Source organism: Neopelma chrysocephalum, unplaced genomic scaffold, assembly GCF_003984885.1.
Source record: "Neopelma chrysocephalum unplaced genomic scaffold, ASM398488v2 Primary Assembly neopelma1_141, whole genome shotgun sequence".
Taxonomy (NCBI): domain Eukaryota; kingdom Metazoa; phylum Chordata; class Aves; order Passeriformes; family Pipridae; genus Neopelma; species Neopelma chrysocephalum.
Window position 1 is genome coordinate 639,670 of NW_020897803.1, and position 17,317 is coordinate 656,986.

General features: G+C 55.1%; 2 protein-coding genes across 4 annotated transcripts; both read right to left on the minus strand.

The window, feature by feature from the left end:
* Nucleotides 1–1,512: 1,512 nt before the first annotated feature.
* On the minus strand, nt 1,513–10,365 carry LOC113975608 (leucine-rich repeat-containing protein 37A-like). 2 transcript variants are annotated; one of them, XM_027699810.1, is made up of 13 exons: nt 10,156–10,365; nt 9,587–9,658; nt 9,116–9,187; nt 8,818–8,889; nt 8,574–8,654; nt 8,386–8,457; nt 7,821–7,895; nt 7,628–7,746; nt 6,124–7,289; nt 5,905–6,021; nt 5,386–5,447; nt 4,629–4,919; nt 1,513–2,237 (listed from the first exon to the last, which is right to left on the minus strand). In XM_027699810.1, exons 1-13 carry the CDS (start codon nt 10,347–10,349, stop codon nt 2,213–2,215), a joined length of 2,418 nt encoding a protein of 805 aa, XP_027555611.1. In that variant the 5' UTR covers nt 10,350–10,365; the 3' UTR covers nt 1,513–2,212. The 2 variants fall into 2 exon arrangements, with proteins under 2 accessions (XP_027555611.1, XP_027555610.1); XM_027699809.1 differs by lacking the exon at nt 1,513–2,237 and adding an exon at nt 4,345–4,508.
* A 1,209-nt stretch (nt 10,366–11,574) lies between these two features.
* Nucleotides 11,575–16,554, minus strand: RDM1 (RAD52 motif containing 1). Of its 2 annotated transcripts, XM_027699802.1 has the most exons (7): nt 16,466–16,554; nt 15,026–15,205; nt 14,094–14,216; nt 13,447–13,609; nt 13,058–13,156; nt 12,510–12,598; nt 11,575–12,118 (listed from the first exon to the last, which is right to left on the minus strand). In XM_027699802.1, the coding sequence occupies exons 1-7, from the start codon at nt 16,550–16,552 to the stop codon at nt 12,038–12,040; spliced, it is 822 nt and encodes a 273-aa protein (XP_027555603.1). In that variant the 5' UTR covers nt 16,553–16,554; the 3' UTR covers nt 11,575–12,037. The 2 variants fall into 2 exon arrangements, with proteins under 2 accessions (XP_027555603.1, XP_027555604.1); XM_027699803.1 differs by lacking the exon at nt 14,094–14,216 and having other exon boundaries at nt 11,576–12,118.
* Between the last annotated feature and the right edge of the window lie 763 nt (nt 16,555–17,317).

The following is a 17,317-nucleotide window of genomic DNA, read 5'->3' on the forward strand; positions in this document are numbered from 1 at the left end:
GGGGGATTCATTAGGATTTGAGGCCCATCTGTGGTGTAAAGTGGCCAAAACTGCTGGAATTGTTGAATCTGCCCTTCTGCTTATGAGTTACATCCTCAGAAGGTGCAAATGCCCACAACTGGACGGACTCCTCGCTGATTTACACCACCCAAGGTCTGTCCAACTTTTTCACACGTGAATAACATGTTGGGCTGGGTTGATTCCCCCCCACCCAGGCAGTGATTCCTAGATGGCTTGTGCTCCCTTGTTTCCTCGAGGCTGTTATAAATCCTGCCCTGAATTATTTAACCCCCATTCACTCCCCCTTTCCTCCATTGTCTTTTCTCTTTTGTTCCCCTTGCCTTGGTGTGTTTATCTCCCGCTCTGTCATTCCAGTCACTTCATTTCTCCCTTTACCCTCATGCATCTTTCATAGTTTACCCTCTTTTGCTCTGGCAAGGGGCAGGTTTTCCTATCTGGTGGCAGCCAGTTTTTGTGACATATCTGGGTTACTGTCAGGACTCCTTCCCCGTGTAAAATGTCTTTCATTTTTCATGACTCTGCTTTAATAATTTATCCCCCATCAAAGATGAAATCACCGTCCTGAAATGGCTTTTCCGTGTTGAGGTAATGGAACAGGGATGGGCTGGAAGGTGTCATTCCCATCTGGTGTTTTGGTGCAAGATAAGCCACGAGTTTCAGGGGAAGGAGAAAGCTGAGAAGACGCTGCTGTTTGGGGTCTGGATTAGAAGAGAAAGGAATGGACCCACATTTTGCAGTGGGAAAAAATCAAGTGCCTAAAAAGAAAAAGCAAAACTCCCCCATCCTGCCCAGTCTGTAGCAGGAGGTGTGTCTGTGTTTGCTTCATGTTTTTGGAACAGTTGCATAAGGAGGAAAACGTGATATGTGGGCAACCCTGCTCGTGGTTCAGCCTTCCAGTGACACAGAAACCAAAGCAGGTCAGTGGGTCTGCAGGAATAGGGAGATCCTGCAATCCCACCCACGCTGATGTGCTCGGGTGATCCCTGTCTGAGCAGGCTCTGGAGCCAAGGCTTTTCCACCTTTCCCAGTTCTCCCCAGAACAGAGCTCAGAGTTCATCCTCCTTGTCCAACAGGGCATCATCCTGATTTAATATCCCAGGACATGGGGAATTCACCCCTTCCCTCACAAAGCTCTTCTCCCTTGGCACTTAAATATTCATTGCTTTATTATGCCTGATAATAAACAGCCCCACTGAAGCTTCAGGAGCTTCTCTTGATGGCAATGGTTTCCTTTTCTGCAGGATTTCACCATTCTCTCTTCCCCAGAAGGTGGCACTTATTGCCTGCTCTCAGTTCCCCCAAAGCCTATTCAGACCCTTCTTCCCTATCTTCTCCCCAGTCATGATGCGTTTTTCTTTGCAGCATTCAGCTTCTCTCATCCATTTTCTCTCCTCCTCTGCCACTGTGCATAATAGAGGATACAGGATTTCCTTTTTGCCCTTGTTTTAGTGGTTTTTAGCGTCCTTTTTGCCTTTGTTTTAGTGTTTTTGATTGTGGACAGCCCTCTCTGTGCAACAAACCAAGATATTTAGGATATCTCACTGGCTGAACAGCTCCTAGAATCATCCACATTTTTTTAGGCTGAATTTTCCCTCTCGGTTCATCTCGTCTACGTTGTTCCTCCGTGTGGAGAAAAGACACATCTTGAACAGTTCATTGCCAAGCCAGGGAGGAAAAAAAGGCAACTTGTCTGAATCCAGAAGGGTAAATGTAGCGTTATTAATGCGCTTAAAAATATATGAGTCGCAATTTTTAACTCTGAGCCTTTGGTCACCCGGTAAGATGTGGTTTGGATTTCATTTTAGTGCTGATGTGGAGCAAAGCCAAGAGGTCATCTGTGCAGGAGGAACTCCCTTTTTTGGACGAGCTGCTCAGCTCCTGAGCTGTTTTCAGCAGGGAGGTCTGGCCAGCACAGGGGGATGTTTCAGAAACACCAGGTGACTGATCTGGTTGGAAAAACCATCCTGCCACATCTAATCATGACGAGCAAACACAGGCTGAGGGGGGAGCAGCTGGTGCCATCTCCAGGGCTTACAAGGAGCTCTGTAAACAGTGCACTTGGAAATGAACCTTCGCCTCAGGCAGGGTTTTAAACAGGCCCTGCTCATGCCACAAATTATGTACCCATTTGGAATTATGAAATGGTTATTATAGTACTCTGGGTGTATTCCTCCACAGCCATCCTTTTGTTTTAATTGAGCATTCCTGCTAACGTACTGAAAGGGAAAAGGAGAAGTTTCAGGCCATTTATTTAACCATGCAGCTTTATTTCAAGTACCAAACACAAAAGAATTCAGGCTAACAGGATTGCCATATGGTAAAAATGATTATCAATATAAAATCACAAAGGATTCTAAAAAAAGTTACTGATCAACTGGTTGATCATTCACTTCTTGTGAATATGTCATTCATTGATACAACAGCCTGGTCTCAGCTGGGATAGATGTTCCCAGGACAGCTGGGTGCCTCCTAAAGGATTTCTCTGTCCCCAAAGAATTCTACAGCTGATCAGTTGTATTCAATGGAAAATGACACCTCTGTTTACAAATAGAATGGAATATTTACAAATAGTCAGGAACAACCACAACAGTTCTTATCCTGGAGGAAGTCTTCAAAATACTATTTGTGTGTTTACCTTCCTCTCACCTAATACAAATGCACGTGTAGAGAAACGTGGTTTCATAAATGTTGATTATAGAAATAGACACGGAATTACCAAATATTGATTTTAGAAATAGATTCACCACCGTTACAGGTAAGTGCTGGTCCACAGGAATCTCACACATACAAAAAACAAAGCAGTGTTTCGGTGGCAGAGACCTTGTGGAGAAGCTGCTCTTGGTGTGATGTTTCAGGTTTGCACCACAACAACCCATTCCAACAGTTGCAAACATCCCACAGCTGGAGGATGAGTGTGCCTCTCCACGCAGCTCTCCTGGATCCCCCTTCTGGGAGTGACTCCACGTGCTCAGAGCAGCAGCCCGGAGTGAACAAGTCCTTGGGTGGGGGTTTCCCACTTGATCTTTTCAAATAGTTGAGCAACTCTCCCATCAGTCTTTCCTCTCTCTCCCAAGTTCAGTTCAGTCCTCGAATCACCCTGGGCTGTTCCCCTTGGAGACCTGCCCTGGCTGTGATCCCCGCACTCCTAACGAGGGACCCCAAACCCCTGCACACCTTGGGGGTGACCCCAGCCCCCTGCACCACCTGGGACAGACCCTGACGCCCTGCCCGCCTTACAGGGGTCCCCAAACCCCCCTGTGAGCCCCCCACACCGCCCAGGCTGTGCTCCCACACTGACCCACTCCAGCTGTTTGACCAGCCCTGCAAAAACGCTGCACCCACAGAGACCGGAATCACTGGAGAAATTCCAGAAATAAGCACCCTGTCAGTTTAGATGGAATCTGCACTGGGAATGTTAACCCTGATCCTTGGCTCCTGCCTGCTCCACACATGCCAGGGGAACACTGGGGATGCAGGGTGTCTGGAGAAGGGAGGATCCCTGGGAGTGTCCCAGGGTCCCCTGTGGGTGCCCCAAATGTTGAGGGCACTGCCCTGGGTGGCCCCAGGAGCCCCTCTGGAGCCACACTGTCCCCACCAGAGCCGGGCCCAAGGCCCCTGGGCATCCCCCACCCACAGTCAGAGCAGGGTCCCTCCTCCCCAGCCCACCCCAGGGTTCCACAGCACAGGCTCAGAGCTCGGCATCCTTCGGGCACTTTTATCTTGGAACAGCAAAACGGGCGCTCCAGGGCTGGGAGGGATGCGGAGGCTTCGGAGGGAGATCGGGGCTGCCACGGCTCTGGGGTCTGACAGGGGCTCGGAGGGCACTGAGGGCCTATGAGTCCTATGGGGCCTTAGGGGGGCTATGGGGTCTATGAGTCCTATGGGGCCTTAGGGGGGCTCTGAGGGTTATGGGGGCTTTGAGAGCTATGGGGACTGTTGGGGCTATGGGGCCTATGGGAGTCTATGGGGCCTATGGGGGTCTATGGGGCCTAGGGGGGGTCTATGAAGCCTATGGGGTCTATGGGGCTTATGGGGCCTATGGGGGTCTATGGGGACTATGAAGCCTATGGGGCCTATGGGGGTATGGGGTCTATGGGGCCTATGGGGGTCTATGGGGACTATGAAGCCTATGGGGCCAATGGGGCCTATGGGGGTCTATGGGGCCTATGGGGGTATGGGGTCTATGGGGTCTATGGGAGTCTATGGTGCCTATGGGGGTCTGTGGGTCCTATGGGGTCTATGGGGTCTATGGGGGTCTATGAGGCCTATGGGGGGTCTATGGGGTCTATGGGGCTATGTGGCCTATGGGGGTATGGGGTCTATGGGAGTCTATGGGGCCTATGGGGGTATGGGGTCTATGGGGCCTATGGGGTTCTATGGGGCCTATGGGGGCTGTGCGGGGCCTTGGGATGCAGCGGAGGGACTGGGCTGAGGGATCTCGTCTGCAGCCGGTGACATTCCCTCACTCGTCCTGCTGCTCCGAGCTGCTGCGAAAGAACAGCAAGGGAATAACCATTAAGGAAACAGCATCCAAGGAAAGGCCTGGCCCAGCCTGTGTAGAACAAGGGCTGCAGAACGAGGGCGGGTGTCTCTGCCATCCCACTCACTTCTCCGACGCCGCTTCGGCTTCTGCATCGTCCCGTCTCTGCCTGTGCCAGTCGTACAGCCGGAGCGCCCGGGCGTCCTCCTCCATGAGGAGCATCACCTTCTCCTCAAACTTTTGGAATTCACCGGGGCCCTGTGTGGGACCACCGGCGTCGGGAACGCTCTGGAGAGCTAAGGGACAGCAGGCAGAGGGGCGGCCCTGGCGCACGTTCCTCGCCCGCTCTTCGCCCTCTCCGCCAAACGCACAGCTGAGCATGTCCCTGAGTTCTCCGCATCGCAGCTTCTCAAGGAATCTGACAAAAAAATAAAGCAGGAAAATAGCCAGGTTTGGCCAGAGGGAGGGCTGCACGGGTGTCCCAGAGGGAAGGGATGGCGCTGGCTGCCGTGGCTGGCAACGAGCCCTCGATGGGAAAGGCATGTGGAGAGGACGGGAGTGGGGCAGGCAGAAATGGGCAGAGCCATCACCAGAGGAGAGTTTTGCTGGGAACTGGAGCCCAGAGCTATTTCCTCGTGGTCACAGGGATGTGGGACCACCCCAGAAGCCCAAGACCTACCCCTCAGCACTGGGTTGGGATGGGATCCTATGGCCATGCTCATCGCTCTGGGGTCCCTTTCCTGGGTCTCTCCCAAAGCAAAATGTGTTAAACACAGACTGGTGGGTGTCTGGCACTAGGGTAGCTGGGGGGCTCGGGGAGGAGCTGCTGTTCAGAGTGGAGATGGCTCTTGGCACAGCAGGGGCACGGGGCAGGGAGCAGGTACCTGCTCAGAGGGGATTTCACAGTGTCCTCCCAAACATCCTCAGGACTTTCCCAGCAGTGAGTCTGGGGAAGAAGAGACACTTGGAACATCACAGTTGGCTTGTGTTTCTCTGCAGAGCAAGGGAGGACAAAAGGTTCTTCCTCCCACCCACCCTGCTCTATACACGTGCAAGTCTGTGAAAACAGCCACGTTTTTAGAGAGTCCTCCCCTCCCCATTTCCTGCTTTTCCCTGCCTCTGGAACGACCTGGGTTCCCAGAGCTCTCCTGTTAGCACTGCTGCAAGGCTGAAGGCAGGAGAGCAAAGCAGAGCTGTGCACAGTTGGCACAGAGGGCAGGACAAGCCCCCTCCAAGCAGGCTGAAGCCTGCAGAGCCAGGGGATGTGGAGCTGCCACGAGCTCCAGGGGTGCACAAACATCTCCGGTGCTCCCCAGCAGGAGCACAGGCATCCACATCCCCCTGGGGCTCAGCTGGGCGCCACCAGGCCTGACTGACAGCTGGCAAGGGAGGTTGTGGCTTACTTGGACTAAATATAACATGATCATGATGAGGACGAAGATGATGGCGAAGATCATGATGACAACAAACACCAATAGCCTGGTGACTATGGTTGCGGAGTGGTTGAGCCCTGCATTCTGCTGGGAGAGGAGGAGAGCAAATCAGGAGGGGAGAGAGGCTCTCTCCTTCCACTACCCCTTGCCCAGAGGGGCACACGCAGCAGTGCCCGGGAGCTCTCCTACCTTTCCTGCGGACTCCTTGCCCATCTCCAAGGCCAGGCGCAGACACTGCCGTGTGAGAGCAGAGATTTCCTGGCTGTCCTGCCTCGGGCTGAGCCTCTTTGCCAGCAGCCCAGCCCTGGAGACCATCCTGGCACAGGGCAGCTGCAGGTCGGGCCGGCTGCACTCGGCGCTCAGGGCTCCTGTCACGCGGGCGATGAACGTCCGCAGGGCCTCGTCCGGCACCTGCGAGCCCAGGGGATGCTCAACCCCGGCCTCTGGGAGCTCTGCTGGAGCTGGAGCACGGCCGGGGCTCTGGGAGCCTCCTGCCTCCTTGGCAAGCCCGGACCTTGCCTCCGCTGGCTTCCCGGATTCCCCGAGAGAGGAACGCTCTTCTTCAGCGCTGTCCTCAGGGTGGCTCTTGAGCCACAGGTCCAAGAGATTCTCTGGCTTTCTGTCTAGACCTTCGCTTTCTCCTGGTGTGGGCTCTTCCTCTCCCGCCACGTCGCCAGACACCTCGTAGAAAAGGGGGTTGTGTGGCAGCTGATACCCGGTGTCCCTCTGCCTGCGCTGGTACGTCCGGACAGAGCTCCTTTGGGGAGCTGCTGATTCCTTTGCACTGTGATGTCCGAAGGCAAAGCTGTCACCCAGGGGGTTTGACCCACCAGCTACATCCCAGCGGCTTAAGATTGGCCAGTTCAAGCCTGACTCGAGCTGCTTTTGCTCCCAGCCTGTGGTTTGCTTTCCCTCCACTGCTGGGAACTTCTGCACGTTGCGCCTGGCGGGCGCTGGCTGCCGTGGGACAATGTTTGCCACAGCCAGGGTGCTTTGGGCATGGGGCTGCTGGCTCTGGAGACCAGCTGCCAGCTGCTCTGCCAGAAAATTGGGTTCGCTGTCCACATCCCCGGTCCAGCCCCTGTTCTGAATGTTGTGCAGCTTCACCAGCAGCTCGTCGATGGCTTCCCTTCCCTGGCTGGAGAGGTGCTGGGAGGAATACGAGTCTGCTCGGGAATCTCCCTGGCTGCCGAGGTCACTCTTGGTGCTGGCCTGCTCCCGAGCAACTGCAAGTGTTATGGATCCGTGGTGTGCTGGGGGAATGCCCTTGGGTTTGACGTACAGCACCGAGCTGCTTCTGAGTTGTCCAGACTGTGCTGCTGCCATTATTTCTGTGCGTTTCTGGGCCAGAGAACCTGTGGGAGAACATCAGGAGAGCAGATCAGCGACTCGGCGTCCCGAGCAGCTTCCTGCCAAAACACAGGGGCACAGGTTGCCCCAGGCAGCAGGCACACAGGGGGAGCACAGCCCGAGGCCTCCCAGGTCTCACCCGAGCTGCCTGCACCGGCCTTTAGGCTCATTGAAGGGCCTCACAGGGCTGGAGTTCCTCTAGAGAGGCCACCCAGGTTTAGTGTCCCTGGGACTGGCCGGGAGCCGCCAGGCTGGACCGATGCCATGGAAGTTGCCAAGGCTGCCTGGGAACCCCCAAAAGGGGGCAGGTTTGAGGGGCAATCCCCCCTTCCAGGACACCTACCACACTGGGCAGTGCTGGTGCCGCACAGGTTCTCGCAGAGGAACTGGATGGTCCTGCACGGGGTCTCGACGGTGCCACGTTCCTTGCAGAGGCAGCAGGACACGGCACGGGGCACTTTGCTAAAGACAAGAGGTTATTGGTATCCCAAGCCATGAATCCCATTCCAAGCTGGCACTCAGTCCCACCTACTCACAGTGTCTCCAGGTGGGACGCTGTCTGCAGGAGCAGGAGCAGCGTCTGTGCAGACACTTGCGTTGCACTCAGGTCCCTGCAAGGGTTGGAAGGAGCACGTTAAATTCTCAGGTGACATTGCCAGGACTCTGCTCTGAGAACAAGCCCGGGTCCCTGATGATGCTGGTGATGTTGGCAGAGGGATCCACTTCTTCCCAGTCAAACAGAAAGGATTCAAAGGATTCCACCATTTCCCTGTTTGACCTGCTCCTCCCCATGGGCTCTGCATCAGCAGGGGATCCTGCAGGTCTCGTGGGACCCTGCCAGCCATTCCAAGGCTCTAGACCTGCTCAGCCTCTAGTCCTTTCAAGCTTTTATCCCAACTCCTTGGGTCTTTGCAGCTGGGGACACACCAGAACTGCCTGGCCTTTGTCTTGCTCTGCTGCTGCTGGGGATATTTTGGCCTCCAGCAGAAAAAGGCCGGGAGAACAGGGAGATTTGCTGCTGGATCTCTGCTGTCCTGAGGACAGGGCACTGCAGAGAGACAAAGTTCTGCACCAGTCTGGTCCAAACGAGTCAGTACTTACAGATAGCTGACCGAAGGCAGCTTGAAGAACGCTGTGTCAGCAATAAGGGTCAGGGGGTTATGGCTCAGGATCCTGGAAAAACAGTGAGGGTGGATGGGAAGGACATGAGCTGTGGGGGGCAAAGCTGCTCTGCCCCTCTGCCCCTGCGGGGTCTGCTCCCTTCTGCCTTTAGACCTTGTCCCACTTACAGCTCCTGCAGAAACTGCATCCCATGCCAGGCCTCGAAAGCACCACTGGGGATCTGGGTGAGCTGATTCCCAGACAGGTTTCTGGGGACAGAGATGATCATGGAAATGAATCCTTTCCCTTTGTCTTGTAGCAGGGGAAAGTGTCACTGTTCTAGGAAATGCTCCTGTTGTTTTTAACACAGAAAGGTTCATCCATGCAAGAAGCCTTCATTCAGAACACTAGGAGGAAACTTTTATAACTCACAGATGTTCCAGAAAAGGCAGTGGCTCAAAGGCACGTTCCTCAATGGACTTGATGTTATTGCCAGACAAATCCCTGTTACGATGAGAACACAAAACATTAATTCCATTTGCACCGTCGTCTTTCCTTTCCTTTGGCACCGGCAGCATCTGTGTTCCCCAGCTCTGATCTGACCTGAGCTTGCAGGGCTGTGGGACCTGGGATGAGCCTCCTGCCCCAGGAGGGATAAAGCCCCCTTGGCCGGGCTGGGCTGAGCAGCAGGGGCCCAAGGGAGGGGGAGGCAGCAGCCCACTGTGCTTACAGGTGCTTCAGCAGGAACAGCCCTTCCAGGGAATGGCTCTTCACTGCCTGCAGCTCGTTGTCCTTGAGGATCCTGGGAGGACACAAACAGACTTGGCTACACCAGCTGCTCGCCAGGGAGAACTGGAGTTGTCATGGAAAGGTGTCCTACAGCAGCTATGCTGGAACATGGCTTTGGGGCACTGCAGGGATCATCCCCACTCATGGCTGCAGCAGGAACCTGCTCCCAGCCAGGGGAAGCTGAGTGTAGCCTGATCCCTGGGCAAACAGCCACAGCGACGATCCCGTGGGATGGGACACAGCTCATGGCATTTCTTGCCATCCTAGGAAGCCCTGAGCATTCACAGCCCTCCTTGCTGAGCAGCCCAGCTCGGAATTCCCACGGAAATGGGTTGTGTGGGTGCTCAAACACCGGACAAAAGGATGGCAAAGACCAGAATTCCCGACGTCTGAGATGCTGGATGGTACTCACAAGGTCTCAGTCCACTGGTATTCCTCCCATGTTTGCGGTCCCAAGGTCGAAATAGAGTTGCCAGTGAAATCCCTGTAAAGAAACCACTGACACCATCAGCACTCGGGAAAACCCTTTTCCCTGGAAATTCAGCTGCTGAGGTAGAAGTGGCCTTTGCCTGGAAATGCCACAGCGTGGCCAACTGGGCTGCAGCACAAGCCCCCCAGAGCCAGTCAGTCTGTGCTGCCCTGGCCCTGCCAGGCTGTCAGGAGAGTTCCCAGCCATGCCAGGCTATCGGGAGGGTTCCCAGCCGTGCCAGGCTGTCGGGAGGGTTCCCAGCCAGGCTGCTGGGAGGATTCCCAGCCGTGCCAGGTTGTCAGGAGGGTTCCCAGCCGTGCCAGGCTGTTGGGAAGGTTCCCAGCCATGCCAGGCTGTCGGGAGGGTTCCCAGCCATGCCAGGCTGTCGGGAAGGTTCCCAGCCATGCCAGGCTGTCAGGAGGGTTCCCAGCCATGCCAGGCTGTCAGGAGGGTTCCCAGCCATGCCAAGCCGAACAGGGCTCTGCAGGGCTCTGTGCTCAGTGGGCACTCACAGCATGTCCAGGGGCTGTGTGCTGGTGGCCGGGGGCACAGTGGCCAGCCCGGCGTGGCGACAGTCCAGCAGCCCCTGCCATGGGGAGCTGCAGGGGTGTCCAAAGGGCTTCCCAGCCTGAGCCGGGCACGGAGCCACTGCCAGCAGCAATGGCAGCAGGATCAAGGAGCACATGGAGCATGCAAGAGGTGCCATGGTGAACCACGATGGCCTGGGGGCACGGGGCACTTGGCATGGGGCATGACCAGGGCACTGCCAGGGCCCTGCCGTGTCACAGAGGGCTGAGTCACAGCACAGCCACCAAGAGACTGTGTCATAGTCATGGACCCACACCACAGAACCCCACCATGGACTGGCTTGCAAGGGGCCTGAAGGATCAGCCCATCCCACCCCCTGCCAGGGCCCGGGACACCTTCCACTATCCCACATTGCTCCAAATCCAGCCTGGTCAGGAACACTTCCAGGGATGCAGTAGCCACAGTTTCTCTGGAAAACCTGTGCCAGGGCCTCCCCACCCCCTCAGGGAAGGATTTCTTCCCAATACCCCATCTAACCCTGCCCTCTGGCAGCGGGAAGCCATTCCCCCTTGTCCTGGCATTCCGAAGTCCCTTTCCAGATCTCACGGAGTCCGTTAGTTACTGGAAGGGGCTGGAAGCTCTCCCCGGATCCTGCTCCAGGCTGAACAGCCCCAGCTCAGCCTTTCCTCAGAGCAGAGCTCTTCCACACCTTAGACCAGGTCTGTGGCCTCCCCTGGACTCACTCCAGCAGCTCCATGTCCTTCCTCTATTGGAACCCCAGCGCTGGAGGCAGGTGGGGTCTCACCAGAGCAGAGCAGAAGGGGACAATCCCCTCCCTCAACTTGCTCCCCACACTGCTGGGCAAGTGTGAGAATAAAATACTTTCATGCATTTCTAAGGCAATTTAATACAAAAGTACCATCTCCACCTGAGAACTTGCCCCAACAGGGGACTTACTGCATCCCATGGAGGCTGGTCCATCCAAACACTCTCCCCATGTGAAACACTGCATCTTCCCACTTGGATTTCTACAAATTCATCTTCCAGTCACTGCACTTTGCTTCACCTTCATAAGCTCAGCCAGTAGCAGCGGATTTCTCTTGCAGCAAATCCCCCCATTCTTCCGTTCTTACTTAAACAGGCAACATTCTCGCTTCAAGAGGGATCTCACATCATTCCTGTGGCTCTTCCCTGAGCTCTCTCAGTTTTCAATCACTCTTTTTTAACAAAGTGACATCAAAAACTCTGGGCAGGGGTTTGTTATCAAACAGGCATCCCCAACCTCACGACTTGGTGTGTTTGATGCCCCTTCCCACTGCCTGTGCTGCCTCCCAGGTTCACTCTCCACACCACACTGCAAAATTTGACTTAATTCAATGAACAACCTGTTTGAAATGACAATCTTAGTTCTACATAATGACAACGTCCCAACTACTTCTAGCCGGGGTTCGACACATGACAACACATTCTTATGAGACTTTGTAACTTTATTTAAAACAATTTGCACTTAGAGAAATGCTTCTTCCTGTGCCCGTGCAGAGCTGGGTCAGCCCCACAGCTCCTCCTGCTGCTAAGACATCTTCCATCTCGGACTTTCTCCCGTGGATCAGAGTGACCTGGAGCTGTACATGGCTCTTGCAGGGAGGGCTCATTCCTTTGGCTGTCCTGGGAGTGCTGCTCACATCTGCTGTCCTGTCTAAACACCAATCATGCTGGCTTCCAGAGAGAGCTGACCTGAGCTGGCTGACAGCAAAACACCTCCTCTCCAAAACCAGCACGTATCTGGGGGCTTACTTTTAGTAACACAGGGTTTATTGTCCATTTCTTTCCCTGTTGGGCATTTGGAGGAAAAGCAGATAGGGCGTTTCATGGCTCATCACCCAAACTGAGATCAGACAAAACTTCTTCTTCTTCGAGGTCAAGTTGTTCCAAGGACAATTCATTGACCTGGGAAGGGAAATCAAGAGTAAATTTCTTTTTCTAGAACATACTTGCTCTTCCAAACCATTGAGGGCCTTCCTGGGATTTTCACTCCCCCAGACTCCATGAAGAGCAGCCCTGGACACTGTCACATGTCAGATCTGTCAGGTTGCACTGTCACAGCCCCATACTCCTTGTTTTCCTGTCCCACCTACATCCCATGTGCCTTTCTGCACAAAGAGAGACAAAAACATAGGAGATTAAAAAACTTAGCCTGCTGCACAATTCCAAGATGCAATTCCTTCCTAGGATTTAAGTGGAGGTCATTGCTGCACCCAAGGAGGCTGCTGGAGGCTGTCACAGCCAGTGGGTGGAACACACAGGCCCTGTGGGAAAGCTCAATATCCACCACTTTTACCTGAACAAGCCCCTTCAGTTCCTCTTCTGTTAAGGAGTCTGTGGGCTCCTCCTGGCAGGAATTGTACTCCACGGCCACTTTCCCATTTTCTGAAACACAATGAACAGCCAGAGACGTGGTTAGTCACTGCTGTGTGGAACGACAATGAACCTCCCCTGAACCTCAAAAATGGGACAATTCTGCTTCTCTCCTGGCCAGGACAGCAACATCCAAAGGGCTGCAGTTCAGCTCCTGTTACCCCTGCCTCACATCCCCACTCAGCATGCATGTGGAGTGGCAAAAAGCTCTCCCTAACACCATTTAGACCCTTGGAATGTGGACTTTCAATGGCTTATTTATCATAAAAATATCCGTCCTCCTGTCGGATCTCCCTTCCACTCCCACAGCTCACAGGGAGGAACCCCTCTGTTAAACCACTACAGACCACAGCACGAGTTTCATTTTGCTCCCTCCAGCCCCAAGAAAGGCTCAGGGCAAAAAGAACCCCTGTCAACGGTCACAGAAGTTCTAATATCAGCCCAAACATTTCACACAACCCCGGGCCTTACCCAAGACTACGAGGAGGATCTTCTGGAAGGCCCCAGACAGAGCTTTCCCCACCGCCAGCTTCTGAGCTCTCCTCGTGGCTGTGAGGAGCTCCAGGGGATCTGAACACAAACAGCAGCACGTTACTGACCTGGGCAGGGTTCACCCTCCCTGATTTCCCTCCCTGCCCACCAAGCAGGCACTGCAGCTGTGCCCAGGACACGCTCCCGAGTGGCTGTGCCGGGGAATGGGTAACACCGTGGGCAAGAGGGACACAACAGGGACACAGGAAAGGTGGGAAGCAGGGACGGGAGAGGTTCAGGATCCCATCAACTGTGCAAAAGAAGAACTGGCCAGTGTCTGCAACAGCTTGCACTGCCCCCAAAGCCCAGCAAAGCCCAGCAAAGCCCACCTTGCCCATCTCCTACGGCTGCCTGGCCCAGGGCAACTCCCCTGCTGCGCACCCCGTGCTGGGGCAGCGTCAGCTCCAGGGCACACAGGAACTTCACAGATCCCTGCTGGGAGCTCTGTCCCAGCTCCTCATTCTCACCATCAAGGGCAGACACCTTCTGCAGCTGTTGGGAAGAGCACAGAGAATCACTTTTGATTAGAGACGAAGGGGACAGGAAGGCTTTGCCCACTTAGGCCTGTGCCTGAGAACCACACACCTTCTCTGCACAGCCTGGGGCTCCGAGGCAGAAGCAGGTGGTGGAGACAGAGCAGGGGGATTTGCTGGTTTGATCCTAGTTTAGAAACACCTCCTAGTCCCCATCCTCTGGGAGTCTCAGCCATCTCCCTCTCGGCACACAAAGAGCACTGTCAGGCCCTCTGCTGATTTAATCTCAGCCCCCCCCATTTTTACTAACAGAAGCCAAGCCAGTGCTCTCACCCATCACAACCTGCTCCCCCCAGGCTCTCAAATTCCCCATCCATGGCCCAAAACAGTCATAGCTGACTATTATTTGCTGAGTGGAGGACAGTTCTTTTCATTCTACCAACCCCTCCAATGAAGAGGGGGACGAGGGGAAGGACAACAGACGAACACGAAGGGCCCCTCACCGTGATGATGCGACTGGACCAGCCGTTAAAGCCCAGGTAGTGGTTGGCCAACTCCTGGCACTTGTTGCTGCTGAGGGCAGGGGCTTGTTGCTGAATCCCCCTCTGCTTGGGGCAAACACAAACCTGCCCAGGAGAGAAGAACCCTGCTCAGCCAGGCCCTGCTTGTGAGGCTCCCACTCCAGCCACGCCACTGACAGCTCTGGCAGAGTCACCCTCAGGTAACCTATTCCCAGCCCTGTGTGTGCTCCTGAGCTGGGTTCAATATTTGCTTGGGTTTTACCCCGGAACAGGCCCACCCTGTTATGCCAGGGGGAGGATGCTGCCACTATGCTGCTTAAATGCTCCCCAGGAGCCAGAAGCGGGGGATGGCAGCACGGTGGCAGTGCCCAGCCACAAGTCAGTAAAGGTTTTGCACCGCTGAGCTCAAGTATTTCACAGAATCACGGAACTGTCAGGCTTGAAAGGGACCTCTGGAGACCACCTACTCCAAGGCAGCGTCACCTGGAGCAGGTGACATAGAAAAGCATCTGGGTGGGTTTGGAATGTCTCCAGACAGAGAGACTCCCCTCCCTCCCTGGGCAGCTGTTCCTGTGCTCCGCCACCTTCCATGGAAAGAAGATCTTCCTCATGTTGAGGTGGAACTTGTTGTGTTTTAGTTTATGGCCATTGCTCCTCGTCCTGTCGCTGGCACCACTGAACAGAGCCTGGGGCCATCCTCTGGCACCACCTTGGTGACATTTGTGTGGATTGAGGAGAGCCCCTCTCAGCCCTCTCCAGCCTAACCAAGCCCAGCTCCCACAGTGTCTCCTCCTCAGAGAGATGCTCCAGTCCCTTAATCACCTTTGTGGCCTGTAATGATGCGATTCCACCCTGCTGGGGAGCTCGCTGGGCCGAGTCCTGCACATTTCCCCCCCTTGGGGCTGTTCTCTTACCTTCAAGGGGCGTTTCTGAAACAGCCTTTGCCCGTTGCAGGCGCACTGGGCCCTGCTGGCATCCCTGGCTGAGTAGAACTTGATGACCCCACAGCATCCCGGCCCTGCCACGGCGGCGTTGCCGCGCGCCCGCACCGAGTACAGCGGCCCGAACCTGGAGAACGCGGAGAACAGGGAGTGCTGAGGGAAAACACAGGGGAAAAAGGGGTCTTGGTACACCGGGAAGAGGCTGAACTGCTGTGACAGAGAGAGGACCACTCACAGGACCTATTTCCCTTGAAAATGAGGGATGGTTTTAGCGATGCTGGATGGCGAGGAGCTCTGCAACAAGCAGCAGGCTCGAGGTGAGGGTATCTCCATACAACTGAGCCACACCTCTGACCACGACAACCTCTCATCTCCTTTATCATCCCACGACAACCTCTCATCTCCTTTATCATCCCACGACAATCTCTCATCTCCTTTATCATCCCATGACAATCTCTCATCTCCTTTATCGGAGGAGAGCGAGGCCAGAGCAGGATTTCATCCTCAGCCCAGCTCTCTGCCGTCCCTCGTGTTGAAACAGGAGCCAGGCCTAAAGGAGTTAACTGAGTTATCTTGGCCTGCCAAGAAACCCCAACACCTGTTTTGCTGGAAGAACATTTTCAGAGCGCTGGTTAATATCATGTTCTGTTCTGCTCACTGGACCAAAGGCCTTATTATAGAAAGAATAGGAGCAGTACACACACAGTGATAAATTAGGTAAACTAGACGTTTGAATAAGATCTAGAAGGCCCAGAGCCAGGATTTTGCAAGCTTGAAGAATTCAGGTCACCTCACTGAAGAGGTCAAATTGAGGAAGATGTCCATGGAGACCACCAGATGAAGGCTTGAGGAGAAGACCTCCAGAGTAGAAGACTGGGCATGTCTGGAAAGACTCCGCCCAGAGACCAGCCTGCTTATTAATATGTATAACAAACGATGTGACCATGCATCTAAAGTGTATAAAATAGCTTGCTTTTGCACTTTCAAGTCGAGCAAGTTTGTCCAGCGCGAGCTGGCTTGCTCCCAATGCTGAATAAACAAATACCTTGCTGCTAAAAGATAAAAAAAAGATGTCTCTGAGCAGTCTTTCGGGCCGATTTTTGGGATTCAGTGTGCTTTCACCCCCCAGCGAAACGCGGGCGCATGGACCGGGTTTGGTCGCAGCTCTCCCACCCTGCGCCGGGCACACCCCAAAACCGGCCCTGGGAGAGGGGCAGGAACCACCCCGGGGAACACGAGGGAGCTAAAAAGTTATTGGAGAGAGAGAAAAAAAGTTAAAAAAAAAAAAGGGAGGATTTGAAAGTACGTTATTAGTACGCTGGCAAAACCATCGGTGCGGATGGGGCACAACTCCAGCGGGAAAGAGGGACCCGGGCAGGGAAGAGGGACCCCCGGGGATGGATCTCGCCTCACCTCCAGCCCCGGCCGCGGCTCCAGCCCCCAGACCAGCAGCGTGTGGGCACTGCCTGCGGGCACCCGGAACTCCAGCACCTCCGCCATGGCCGGGAACAGCCCCTTCCTGCGACCCGGCACGGCTCCGGCACGGCCCCGGTACCGCCCCAGCCCGCCCCGCTCGAAGCGAGCGCTCCCCGCCGCTCCCAAACCCGCCCCTTCCAGCCCCAAAGCTGCTCCCACTGCCGCAAATCCGCTCCACCAGTCCCAAATCCGCTCCACCAGTCCCAAATCTGCCCCTTCCAGCCCCAAAGTTACCCCTTCCAACCCCAAAGCCGCCCCCCCAGTCCCAAATCTGCCCCTTTCAACCCCAAACCCGCCCCTTCCAGCCCCAAAGCTGCTCCCACTGCCGCAAATCCACTCCACCAGTCCCAAATCTGCCCCTTCCAGCCCCAAATCTGCCCCTTCCAACCCCAAATCTGTCCCTTCCAGACCTAAAGCTGCTCCCACTGCTGCAAATCGCTCCCCCCGTCCCAAATCCGCCCCTTCCAGCCCCAAATCTGCCCCTTCCAGCCCCAAATCCGCCCCCCAGCCCCAAAGCTGCTCCCACTGTCACAAATCCACTGCACCAGTCCCAAATCCGCCCCTTCCAGACCCGAAGCTGCCCCTTCCAACCCCAAAACCGCCCCCCCAGCCCCAAAGCTGCTCCCACTGCTGCAAATCCGCTGCACCAGTCCCAAATCCGCCCCTTCCAGCCCCTAAGCTGCCCCTTCCAGCCCCAAAGCTGCTCCCACTGCCACAAATCTGCTCCCCCAGTCCCAAATCCGCCCCTTCCAGCCCCAAAGCTGCTCCCACTGCTGCAAATCCACTGCA

Bases quoted from the DNA above. Each gene is read 5' to 3' on its own strand.
- RDM1 (XM_027699802.1), bottom strand. From the start codon at position 16,552: ATGGCGGAGGTGCTGGAGTTCCGGGTGCCCGCAGGCAGTGCCCACACG. The intron at 14,217-15,025 runs GTAAGAGAACAG...TCTCCTGGGCAG, and splicing joins TTCAGAAACGCCCCTTGAAG to GTTTGTGTTTGCCCCAAGCA. The intron at 12,599-13,057 runs GTAAGGCCCGGG...ATTGTGTTTCAG, and splicing joins GATCCTCCTCGTAGTCTTGG to AAAATGGGAAAGTGGCCGTG.
- LOC113975608 (XM_027699810.1), bottom strand. From the start codon at position 10,349: ATGGCACCTCTTGCATGCTCCATGTGCTCCTTGATCCTGCTGCCATTG. The intron at 9,659-10,155 runs GTGAGTGCCCAC...GTTTCTTTACAG, and splicing joins ACACAGCCCCTGGACATGCT to GGATTTCACTGGCAACTCTA. The intron at 7,747-7,820 runs GTGAGTAGGTGG...TCTTGTCTTTAG, and splicing joins GCGTCCCACCTGGAGACACT to CAAAGTGCCCCGTGCCGTGT.